Here is a 13263-nt window from a genome sequence, read left to right as displayed (position 1 = left end):
AAACTGACGTGCATTCTTTCTCAGGGCACATGGCACCGTTCTTGCTTTCAAGAAGTGAGGAGTTGCTTCTGGGCCCATGTAAATCTTGGCTTGTAGGTCTTTGATTTTTCCCAGTTTATCCTTGAAGATGGTGTCATTTTTTTTAGCAGCGCTGGCAGTGTTCCTGCTCACAACTTGAAGATTTCGGACCAGTTTAATTTAATTTCTTTCAATCAATCACAACCTTGAAGGCTTGGTCCTTAACCTTCCACCACCATCACTGGTAGTTGTACTGTTTGGTGTTTATGGTAAACAGTTACTTTGGTGATATCTTTTACCTGGATTTCTTTGCCTGTGTACATTTTCAACCTGGCAGAGGTTTGTTTCATATTTAATTGTTGAGCACCTTTATTTAAATATCTGAAAGTGTGTTCTTCTACTACAGTGGTAGAAGCACCAGTGTCTACTTCCATTTTTAAGGGTTTACCATTCACATGAAATGTAACAATAATTGGCTCTGTCTTCCCAATTTTCATGCTGAATAATGAATAAATGTCAGAATTGGTTGTTTCTGGCTCTTTCACATCATATACTTCATTGGACTTCGTTTGTTGCCTGCAAGCCTGTTTTAACTTCGCTTTGCAATGTTTCAATATGTGCCCACTTTTGTGTTTAAAATAACAATCCACCTTTTTAAATTGCCAATCGTTCGGAGAATGATTGTTTCCACATTGATAAAAAATAGTTTTCGACTTTGCTGCTAAGATATTTCCTCTAAGTTTTCGGTTTGCGGGGGCTGTTTCCCGCTTTGCGGCGGAGTCCCAGCTTTTCGCACCACTTTTAGCTGACCATTCCCGCCCAACTAGGAAAACAGCGCTGTTTTGCACACCTTTAATCGCTTGTGGATCCCTTACAGTACTTTTCATCGCAAGCGTTATTTTTAACGCTTTCTTAAAATCAAGATCCACTTCAGCCAGCAATCTTCGCTGAATAGCACCCTCTTGCACGCCACAGACCAAACAATCCCTGAGCATATCATTCAGGGTTTCACCAAAATCACAATATTCTGTTAGTTGTTTTAATTTTGCCACGTAGGTAGTAATGGACTCCCTTGAGGCTCTATTCCGTGAATTGAACATGAACCTCTGCACTGTGACTGAGGGCTTGGGTTGAAAATATTGCTTAACGAGATCTACTAATTCATTGAAGGTCTTCGAATCTGAGGCACTGGGGGCCATCAAGCTTTGAATTAAACTGTAGGTTTTGCTCCCACAGATACTCAGGAGAATTGCTCTCCTGTATTCCTCCCCCGTGATTTCGTTGGCTTTTAAAATAGAATGCAAGATGTTCTATATATTGAGACCAGTCATCTGCAGCTGGCTTAAAGGGATCGATTCTGCCAAACTGTGGCATCTCGGATGAGTATATCTTCCTTTCTTTTTGATTATCTAAGATGTTCACAATCGCTGGGCGAGGACAGTACTGAATCTGATTTATCCTCGTCACCAGTTTGTTATGGAGTTGATTTTCCAGGCAACTTTCCTTGGTGGGAACACTGAACTTTATTTACAAGACTGCAGCAGCAGCTACATGTGTGCATCTAACTCAATAACTGAAGAAGAACTCTCTGCTAGAGGTTCCCTGCGCTGCTGTTTACACAGATCATGTGATCTTACAACACAGCATTATTCTTAAAGCTACAGCCCTACATTTATCAGAACTATAATTACTGAAGTTATGCTGAGCCTTTATAAAGCTCTGCTTAGGCCACAACTAGAGTATTGTGTCCAGTTCTAGCCACCACACTTTAGAAAGAATGTGAGGGTCCTTGAGAGGGTGCAGCAGAGATTTAGCAGAATGATTCCAGGGTTGAGGGATTTTAACTACAAACTTAGGTAGGAGAAGCTGGCATTGTTCTCCTTGGAGCAAAGAAGATGAAGGGGAGATTTGATACAGGTATATAAGATTATGGAAAGTTTCAGTAAGATCAACAAAGAAAAACTGTTTCCACTTAGTTCATGTCACAAGGACTGGGGGACAGATTTTGGGCAAGAGATACATAGGGGATGTGAGAAAGAAGCTTCTTATGCATCAAGTGGTAATGGCCTGCAATTTGCTGCCTACGAATATGGCGGAAGCGGAGATAAAAACATTTCAAAGCGAAATTGGATGGGTACTTGAGGGAATTAAACTTGCAGAGCTAAGGTTGGGGGTGGGGCGGAATGGGGCTGGTTGCTCGACATTGTTTAGCCAGTATGAACATGATGGGCCGAATGGCGTCCTTCTGTGTTGTAATGATTCTCTGACCCTGCCAACATTACTGCAAAAAATTATCCTACTGCTTATGGAATCTTGCTGCGTGTGAAAGTTACAAAGGCCACACTTCAAGAGTACTTCATTGGCTGTGAGGCCTTTGGGACTACCTGAGGTTATGACGGCGCTATATAAATGCAATTTTTCTTTCAGAATTGTGAAGTCAGATGGGAACAACATTCTTACGGGGACAAATCTGACCGAAGTAAGGTTCTAAGCTCGGGTCTTTATTTCCTTGTTTGCACAATATTGGGAACAAACCAAAAAAAAACCCATCTGTAATACTTTAATTTTGGAATAAAATGCGTCCACACGAAAGAAAATGATCCCAGATTATGAATTTTCACTTTCCAATTGCTAACAAGCTCCAGCTAACTTCTTGCAATCGAAGCCCGCCTCTCCGCTCTGGGAACTCGTGCTAATTTATGAATGGCGGCTGGAGGCTGCCTTTCTTGATGTTGATTGGCTAACCTAACTGTCAATCACGGCTCGCGACGTGGCCGTTGGCGCCTGCGTGTTGTGACGGGCTGCCAGGAGGGCGGCCGGACGCTGAGGCCTGAGCGTGGAGTGGCCGAGGCGTCCAGCTATTAATATGAGGTTCGCCTGTTTCTTATTTGGGAGCTGTCGTTGTGATTCGCAGCCTGATTTCATTTTGTGCGTCGGCCGCGTTGCGTTCGCTGGAAGGGCGGCCGAGTGAAGATGGCGGACACGGGCCTGGCCCTGGCCCAGGAAGGCTGGTAAGTTGCGCTTGCGGGGCCGCCGGCCGGTCGGCCGGAGAGGGGCAGCCAGTGACTCAGCCCGGAGCGCTTGGAGGTTCCGCTGCCAGCGCGTTTAAGTTATAAACACCTATGCCAGGTTGGCTGCAATTGGTCACATTGGCATACTAGGCCTCACCCCAGACATGTTCATGTGCATTTGCGCTCGTCTTTTATGTTATCCATGCGTTAGATGACTTTGTAACTTATTTTAGTTTATATCCAAGTGTGTTTGTTCACCAGTTCTCTTTCTCCCCCACCACCCCCATCAGTTATGAGCAATTTATGCCTGTGATCTTCAGGTGCTCATTTCTCCAGTTATGATCCTGCTGAACCTGGATGTACAATATGATCGAACTTGCATAAATGATGAAAGTGGGATTTCTGTCAAGAGGAGGAGGGGATATGTAGCTGTCAACTTGGCCGAATGACACAGCTGTCTCCTCTCTCCCCCCCCCCCCCCCCTTGAGAGTTGTAAAGTTTAGAGTTTAAGGACTTAAGATCGTAAGGACATACGATGCATGGTGCTCCTCTGTTGAAATCTTAAGTAAAGCTCCTTTGACCACATTTGTGCCATAGCCAAGGCTGCCTATCTCCACCTCGGTAACGTTGTCTGACTTTACTCCTGTTTCAGGTTATCTGCTGCTGAAACCCTCATTCATGCCTTTGTTACCTCTAGACTTGATTATTTCAATGTGTTCCTGGCTCATCTCCCACACGCTACCCTTTAAACTTGAGGTTGTCCAAAACTCAGCTGCCCATGGTCTTAACTCGCGCCAAGTCCTTTGCACCTTGTATCCTGTGCTTGCTGCCTTACATTGGCTCCTGGTCAAGCAACATCCACTTCAAAATTTTCATCCCTGTTTTCAAATCACTATGTAGCCTTGCTACTCCACCATTGATGACTGTGTGTTCTGTTGCTGAAGCCCAAGCTATGGAGTTCCATCTCGAGACCCCACTTTCTTTCTACCATGCTTTCCTTCTTTAAGTCCTCAAAACTTGCCTCTCAGCAGGCTTTTGGTCACCTGACCAAATACCTACTTAAGTGGCTCAGTGTAATGCTTTGTTTTATAATAACCCTGTGAAAGGCCTTGGGATCTTTCATTACATAAAGGCACTAGAAATAAGCTGTTGCTGCTTTGGTATAAGGTGGGCATTAAAGATCTAAAGAAGAGCAAGGAGTTCTTTGTCTATTTCCTGAGCTTTGAATTTCCCTCTTTATAAATCTCTGCACCTCTCGCCTTTTTAGACTGTTTTAAAACTTAAGATTTTTGGCTAAACTTTTAGTTACCTGTCTTAATGCTTCCTCCTTTGGCTAGGTGTCATTTTTTGTCTTATTGATAGCATTATAATGTGCTTTTGGATATTTTCTACATGACGTTGTATTTATCTGATTTGTTTATTTTTGCTCTGGCATGCATTTTGAACTTAACCACCCCACCACAAATAGAATAAACAGTCGTTCGTTGCTGTTTTGTGAAGAAGCTGTTGTATATGTTTACCTACATAATGATCATTAGAAATCAAAGTAATTCATTGCATGTGAAGTATGTGATATTTCTGAGAGGTGTGGCCAGGGACTAGTTTTTTTCTTTAATGTTCCATTTTTAGAGTTTTGAAAATAAGTGTAAACCAGCAACATAATTCAAGAATACGTTTGGATCACCGACCTATCGGGATCATTGTGTATTTCTATTCCACATCACAGCCTATTCTTTATAGGAAGCGCTCTGAGATGGTTTTGTCTGGTTGACTCAGATGTTTTGGTTGCCATTGGCTATTTTTGGTTGGTGTGCCAAAATGAAAAATACTACTTTGTTTAATATAGTGCATTTAACATGTCCCAAGGTACTTAACGAGAGCAATATCAATAAAACCATTTTAGACACAGCGGGAGATATCAAATCAGATGACCAAAGCATGATTAACGTAGATTTTAAAGAACACCTTTAAAGAGGAAAGAGAAATTAGACATATTTAGGGAATGAATCCCAGTGCTTCGAGCCAAGGCCAATTGAAATCATGGTTGCCACTTGTAGAATGATTAAAACCAGTGACACACAAGATGCCAGAATTGGAGTAGTGCAGAGATGTTGAAGGCTTGTCGGGAGGAGGCAACGGCGATAGGTAGGGGATTTGAAAACAAGGATGGGGATTTCAAAATTTTGGTGTTGTCGGACAGGGAGCCAGTGAAGACCAGCAAGCACAGGAAGGATATTGTTTGGATGGGACAGAAGATAGGGCAGCGGAGTTTTAGATGAGCACCAGTTCATGTTGGCTGGAAGATGAGAGGTAAACCAGGAGAATGTTGGAATAGTTGAGTTTGGAGGCAACAAAGTCATGATGACTGTTTCAGCAGCAGCAGAACTGAGGCAGTGCTTGAGGTGGAAGTAGGCAGTGCTGCTTCGGTTATGTGGTCAGAAACTAAGCTTGGGGTCAAACACAGCACCCAGGTTGTGAATGGGCTAGCTCAGCTTAAGACATTTGACAGAAATGGAAGTAGTGTACAGACAATGGGGTTTGTGGCAGGGACAAAAAAACAATGGCTTCAGCCTTCCCAATATTTAGTTAGTTGAAATTTCTGCTCATCCAATATTAGACGAGCAGTGTGAAAATTAGTGACAGTGGAGGGGCCATGGAACTGATGGGACAGCAGAGAGTCATAGGCCTTCTTTTGGAACCCGAAGTGTTATCAGATGATATCGCTGACGAGCAGCATGTAGATGAGAGGGAAAAGGGGGCCAAGGATCAGCCCTTGGGGGATGCTGGAGGTAATAGTACGAGGTTGTAGAGAAACGATTGCACGTGTTTCTTAGACTATGCTTATAAAAGAATGAAACCAAGCCAGGACAGTTCCATCTAGCTGGATGATGAAGAGGCATTGGTGAAAGTTTGTATGGTCAATTGTGCAAATAGGTTCCAGGGAATAGTTTACCACAGTCACAAAGGATGTTATTTGTGACTTCAAGTTACTGGTCAGAAACCTGCCTTGGAATATAGAAACTGATCCCAAGTGTGAAGGGGTAAGCAAAAATGTGCTTGAATATTACACTTGAGAAAGAAGATGCTGAAAGGGATGTAACTGAATAAAATATTTAATAGGGCAGGTAAAACTGAACTTGAGTTATTATCAAATTAGTTCAAGAAAGTAACATCTCAGACATAAAGGGAAATTAGTAAAAACAGGAGTGAAAACAAACATCAGCCAAATATTACGAAGATGTGCTATACAGAATATTAATTTATAATTTCATCAGCCGGTTATACATATGTTGAGCCTTTTTTTAAAAAGAAAAATACACTTTTGCTAAACTAAGGACACTGACTTGAAGTAGCTGCTAAATTGCATCTGTGAAGTCACATTCCATTTTATGGAGATGCAAAGTCTATGGAGACCCCTACAGGGACAATGGCACAAAAACAAAAATTGCTGGAAAAACTCAGCAGGTCTGACAGCATCTGTGGAGAGAAAGACAGAGATAACGTTTCAAGTCTACACGACTCTTCTTCAGAACAGGCAACGGAGACAATGGCATCCCTGAAGGTGTGAACAGCTTCCTATCTCCTCAAGATGGAGGATGGATCATTCAGGAGTTAATGGCTATGACAATTTTAAAAAATAATCACTTTGGCTATGAAACAATGATTCAAGGAAAGCAATGCAAGACATGAATTAGTTCTTCGTGTTATTTGGAATGTACAACCAACATGGAAAGAGGTCGTGTGATACAATCTTTTGTGTGGATGCTGAATTGGGATCTAAGCAGAGAACAAAGACTGTGACAGGGAGCAGGGACTTTCTCCTTTTACAACGTTTCATCTAAGTCTGCACTTTGTTTTGCTTGGAAAAGTGTTTATACTCCTGTAGCAAACAGAAACTACTAAAGAACCGTTGGATTTTCTGCAACAGTGCTTCCAGAAGAAAAGGGCCTCGACTGTCAAGAACCAATGTCTCTCGATACAATCAGTGAATCTTCATTGACTTTACCTTTTTAATCTTCACTTTAACTTGGCCAAGTTTTATTGATACTTTGTAAAGTTGTATTTTTACTGCATGCTTACTGTTTGAGTGTGTGCTTGTATGTGTCAGTGGGAAGTAGGAAGTATTTGTACATTGTTAACATTTTTAATATTTTTACTTGGGTGGGTTTTAGTCCAATAAAACTAGCCTCTTGTGTGTTTAACTCAAGAATACCTGCCTGGCCTATTTCTTAGAGGACTGCATACAGTCAAGTATGCAGTGAATGAGTTATATAACATCCTTTTTAAATTCAAACCTCTGTTAGAACTAACCAGGGAGTGCAAAAAGAGAGAAGTCAGTTCATCCTTCCTCACCTTGTTGTAACACTGAAGTTAAAACAAACATCGGTCAAAACTTTATACATTAATAAATGTTTGGCAATGATTTCATGAATGGAAGAAGTTTTTAAATATCTTTTTCAGGAACGTTTGAGGACTCTGGGTCTATACTCGATGGTATTTAGAAGGATGAGGGGGGATCTGATTGAAACTTACAGAATACTGAAAGGCCTGGATAGAGTGGACGTGGGGAAGATGTTTCCGTTAGTAGGAGAGACTAGGACCCGAGGGCACAGCCTCAGAGTAAAGGGAAGACCCTATAGGGAAGAGATGAGGAGAAACTTCTTTAGCCAGAGAGTGGTGAATCTATGGAATTCATTGCCACAGAAGGCTGTGGAGGCCAGGTCATCGAGTGTATTTAAGACCGAGATAGATAGGTTCTTGATTGATAAGGGGCTCAAAGGTTACGGGGAGAAGGCGGGAGAATGGGGTTGAGAAACTTATCAGCCATGATTGAATGGTGGAGCAGAGTCGATGGGCTGAATGGCCTAATTTCTGCTCCTATGTTTTATGGTCTTAATGACGTAAGCAAAACAAATGCAAAAGTGAGCATAGCACTGTTGGTGTGAGCCAACCAGTGTCTGCTGCTTTGTCCCTGTCCTGCACTGATTGAGTGATTTTTGTTTGCTCTAGAAGAAAAAGGCACACATTTGAAATGGATCTGAATATTGTTACACCTGACGTCACAATATCCTGCAATAAATATTGGACAATCCTAACTGCCAAATCTTGCTTAAAAATGTACTAAATTGGAGTTATCACCTTTTTTCACACGATGGATTTTATTTTATAGAGATTAAACGTGAGTACTTGGTTAAAGAAATGTACAATAAGGCTAATAACTTGTATTTTTCTTGGGAAATGGATTTTAAAAATCGCAGGATTTGTAATCCAAGCAACTATGTAACAAACATATTTGATTTGCTATTAAGTGTCTTGAGTGTGGATTCCTGGCTGACATTTCAATGCAGTACTGAGGCAAAGCTGCTTTCTCAGAGGTGGCATTTTTCTGATGAAATGTTAACCTGATGTCTGCCTTGTCAGATAGGTATATAAGTTCCCATGGCACTATTTGAAGATTCAGAAAAGCTTTCTCCGCCGTGTCCTGGCTAATATTTATCCCTCGACCAACGCCACTAAAACAGATTATCGTATTAACTCATTGCTATTTTTGGAACCTTGATGTATGCAAATTGGCTGCTATGTTTCCTATATCATAACAGTGACTACATTTAAAAAATACTCCATTCGTTGTAAAATGGTTTGGGATAGCCGGCGTTGTGAAATGCACATTCTTTCCTTTTGGAAAACTTGATATCACAATATGTGTTCTGAAAGTGATGAATGGTTCCTTATCAGTCTGAATGAAAGAAACTGGTATTTTCCAGGGTTCAGTATTATTACTACTGGTCTTTATGGATTTATGACTTAGGCAGGTAAATTAAGATGAACCAATGCTTGGAAAAGTTGCCAGCTGCATGGAGGACATAGATTGGTGAAATGGGCCGACACATGATAGATGCAATCGAATGCAGAGAGGTGTGCAGCGGCAGTGATGCATTTTGGATGGAAAAATTCAGGTCAGTCGTGGTGATGAGAGGCGTCAATTGGACAATGCCAGAGAAAATCAGGCTCTTCCACTGGTTAGTCACCAACTGGAGAGCATATAGGGATAAAAATGTTAACCAGATCAAATGGTTGGGATCTGAGATGGCAACAGCCCAATGTGCTTGAAGATTGCAGCCCTCATTGGAAAGAGACCTTCATGACTAGTGTCCCAGTTAAGAGTTGGTTCGTTAGTGGCAGTGCTTGTGGATTGTATTGTTTCATTTTTTTTTTGTGTATTATCTTGGTTCGGTTAGTGTAACTTGCCCCTCAGTCTTGATGTAGGAGCAGTATTGAGGGACTGCTGAAACGTTGGAGATGCAGTCTGTTGTATGGAACAAATCCTGTCTGCTTATTGTATGGAAGTTGAAGTTCCCATTACATTTTTTTAAAAAGAACTATGTTTCCCCCAGTGCCACCAGTGGGTCCAGGATGTGTAAGATTACAGCTTTCATCCTGACTGCTTCCCAAACATTTGAGTGAAGAGTTTACACCTGAGGGACACTGGCACATCAACATGTAGTGTTGACCAGTTTGCACTTTGTCTTTTGTTAGTGACGCCCACTACATGTAATTACTTGTCACCCCATTTGACCCCCTTGGTTTAACTTTGTTATTTGAGTTACTGTTGAAAAATTTAGTTTTGAATGAATGAGCCCCATTCTGAAAAATTCGGTCGTGTTGAACTTTTGGGATGCAGTTGATTGGGTTTGCACCAATTCTGTTACTTGTAGTTTGAAGGCAACCTTTTGTGTATTTAAGTAAGAGCATCTACAGCAAAAAATATCAGGAGAGCATGTATGTTTCTGTCTGAACCTCTGTTTTCCCCCACCATGTTCCTGCGTGTTTTTATGGATGGCCATACAAGGATAAGTTTCCTGCAAAAATTCTGGTCAGTTTTTTTAGTTTCAAGTATTTCACTCATAATATGTTCCTACTTGAATAATAGCTGGCATGAAATGTCTAACAGTCACAAATCATAGAGACAACTGACTTGTTTTTAAATGTTTTTTTTGTTCATGGGATGTGGGCATTGCTGGCTGGGCTAGCATTTAATACCCATCCCTAATTGCCCTTGAGAACTGAGTGGCTTGCGAGGCCATTTCAAAGGGCGTTTAAGAGCCTACCACATTGCTGTGGGTCTGGAGTCACATGTAGGCCAGACCAGGTAAGGACAGCAGATTTCCTTTCCTAAAGGACATGGGGTATATTTTCAGATAGTAGAAATTCCCCTTGTATTGACCATCGTATTCCAAACTATATTAAGCTCTTAAGTTTTTCTCTCTTGTGCAAATTTAGCTCAGTGCTAGCCCCCTCATGTCTGAATTAGAAGATAGACCTGAGCACATAGGTTCAGATTTTGTGTGGGAAATGATGACAAAACTCAGTGTTTGCCATCATCGCAGAGAGAAAAAAAGAAAATTGTGTTTGAGAATTAGAGTTCTTTTGAGGAAGTAACATGCAAGATTGATAAAGGGGAGCCTTTATGTAATGTATTTGGATTCTCCAAAGGCATTCGATAAAGCAAAGCCTTGAACCAAAAGCTCTAGAGAAAGGAAATCTCTAAAATAAAGTGAGGTGGATGCAAGTCATCAACTGCCTGATTGTTTGTCAAAAATAAATGGATAAATGAAGAAATTGTTACGGGCTGTAGAGGAGATGAGTCTTGCAATGTAATCCTTTCTGCAGAATATGGAGGGTTTGATGTAATTTGTTTTAAAATTTTGAGCGTATTAACTTTTAATCTTTAGAGAGAGAAGGGAATCCTATTAATTGTATATTAATTGTTTTGATTATAGGCAGGTGGCAGGCATTAGCTGGGCATTCACCTAAGAACCCTAACTGTGCCTATTTGGTTAGGAGGCGTGTGCTTGTTATGTGTGTCTCTAAATAAATATAAAAAAAATGTATAGATTGGCTCCAGGTTCTATCTTTCACCAACTGTCTTTCTGAAATAAAACAAATACTTAAGTGTTCTCCATAAGGAGTGCTCCATTATCAGTGCTATCTTATTGCTGAGATTTTAAACACAGTCTGTCTTTTCAGGTGGGTATACCAGATGTAGTGGTACGTCTTCAAAAGAGAGTTATTTTAGGATCTTGCCAAAATTCATTCCTTTGTTACATTGCTGTGTGGGAAATTGCAAATTGGCTGTTACATTTGCTTTCAAAAAAAGTGACCGCAATACATGTATATTCGTGAAACTTTTGGGATGGCTGGAGGTTATGAAATGTGCTATGTGAATGCAGGTTCTTTCTTTTTATTAGGTATCTTTCTCCAGAAGGAATTGAAGCTTGCGCTGCTTCTTCCGTTAAAGTTGATATAAAGGATATCATCCGCATTGCCCTGAATGTAAGTGACTTAAAGGCTGATTCTTTTGATTTTTTTTCACCTGTTTCATTCATTTATATTGTGCGAATGATGTGATTTTTTGTTTTGTCAATTTGCTCCAACTGTTCTTTTAAGTGATACCGTATACAAGGTTAACCACCATGCTTTTGCTTACATTCTTAGCTTCAATATCATTTGTTTTATGTCTCATAGTTTTATGATAAGTATAATATACCACATCACATTTCTTCTCTGGCGAATACTTGACCGCAGCAATTGTTAATTGTATGTTGCTTGTATTATTTAAAAAAAATTCAATTCAACAGTATGATGTGCTGATTTTAAAGTACAGAATTAAGCATTTACTTTTTTTGTTCTTAACCAGTTGACCATCAGAGCCTTCTGCCTTTTTTGACTAGACAAGTAAGGTGTATTAAAATCGGGTGCATCTGCAGCACCTGTTGATCTGTAGATATTTTCAAAGTTAAAAGTATGCCAAGTGACACCGAATTGCTGCAACTTTGTAGTGAGATAATGCACTCTGTGATTGTGTAGTCAGGTAACTGGGCTCCTACAAATTACTCAAAATACGCGTCAAAGGTTTTTCATCCTTTTTTTTTCCTTAGCATTCTACAAAGTGCAATTACTAAAAACAGAGTTGAACAGAAGTTCAAGATATATTTCATACATACTTGATTAAATTAATTTATTGAATTGTCTTTTTGTCAGTATGTTTAATTCAAGGCCTCAGCCTCTCTTAAAATCTTGGGCCTTGGTAAAGTGCTTCTCAAAAGTTTAGAGAGCTTTCAGTCACATATACATTCTGAGAACTTTCCAGTATGAAATCTGTGTGTTGACAGGAACCGAAGACTTTCCTCATTTATCCTGTGAGGATTTTATTACTTTTTATCCAAAATTCTTAAGTAAATTGAAGATTGAATGTTAAGTTTTACCTTGGGCAAGTGATCAGTTTTATAAAATATGTTATACTTGAGTTTTTTTGTGGTGAACGACAAATAGCAAAACAGAGGCAACACATGGGAGCAGTAACAAATGTAATTGTTGCTTCTTGGCTGAGAGACATTGAAGCCTACTCTTGTCATCTGAGCTAAGTATATGAGAATAAGATGTTAATTAGACTTCAGACAATACAGCTTGGAAATAACATTGAAGATTTATATTATTTTAATAGGGATTTTTTTTTTAGAGGTTTCCATTCTGAATGGAATGAATTTCCATCCTGAAATAGCCCTGTGACTGTAAAACCAAGAGAAATGTCTGAAGTCAGTGCAGTATTTGTTTTATTCTTAGAACCTGGAAAGTAAGTGGGTTTGCCTGGGTTTCTAAGATCGTTAGTGATGTGATGTTTCACATGACTTAAGAAGAATGCCAAATATAACAGTTATTTGACTTGACTTAATGCCTTCTGGTTAGCTACATGGAGTTTATGAATGTACAAAATTGTGGTCTGTAGTTGGTCAAATAGCCCCTTGAGCCTGCTCTGCCATTTAATAAGATCAGTGCTGACCCTTGACCTCAACTCTACTTTTCCACCCAATCCCCATAGCCCTTTTGTTTCAGATTTCCAACATCCGCAGTATTTTGCTTTTATCTTAGTGTTCAATTCGCTGCCCCTTCTCTTCCAGGAATGCCTACCTTGAAGAAGTACTGCTCTTCTCTCTGACAGGATTTCCGTTTGTCTCTCTTGCCCTGTTCATCTTCATTGCTTTCCATTTCCCTCCTGGTGTTTGACAAGGTGTTTACCAAAACTTGCTTTCACAGCCATATTTCCTTCCTCAGCGACTGTCTCCACCTCTGACTTACCCTGCCTGGATTCCAACTGAAGTTCCAGCTCTGAAGAAGCGTCATATGGACTCGAAACGTTAACTCTGTTTCTCTCTCCACAGATGCTGCTAAACCT

The 13263-nt window shown here is 40.4% G+C and overlaps 1 protein-coding gene across 6 annotated transcripts in view; it reads left to right on the top strand.

Annotated features, from left to right (window-relative positions):
* Positions 1 to 2797: 2797 nt before the first annotated feature.
* Positions 2798 to 13263, top strand: part of tdrd3 (tudor domain containing 3) — a 152900-nt gene continuing 142434 nt past the window's right edge. For all 6 annotated transcript variants that reach the window (XR_013577131.1, XR_013577132.1, XR_013577133.1 and 3 more), the window contains exons 1-2: positions 2798 to 3029; positions 11279 to 11363. Coding sequence is in view for 3 of the 6 variants with exons in the window: in XM_078545865.1 (XP_078401991.1) it covers positions 2992 to 3029; positions 11279 to 11363 (123 nt within the window). In the remaining 3 variants the exon portion in view is untranslated. The remainder of the gene's footprint in view (positions 3030 to 11278; positions 11364 to 13263) is intronic.

Source organism: Cetorhinus maximus, chromosome 7 (assembly GCF_964194155.1).
Source record: "Cetorhinus maximus chromosome 7, sCetMax3.hap1.1, whole genome shotgun sequence".
Lineage (NCBI taxonomy): Eukaryota > Metazoa > Chordata > Chondrichthyes > Lamniformes > Cetorhinidae > Cetorhinus > Cetorhinus maximus.
Note: the sequence above shows the minus strand (reverse complement) of the source record. Positions and strands in the feature narration are given on the sequence as shown.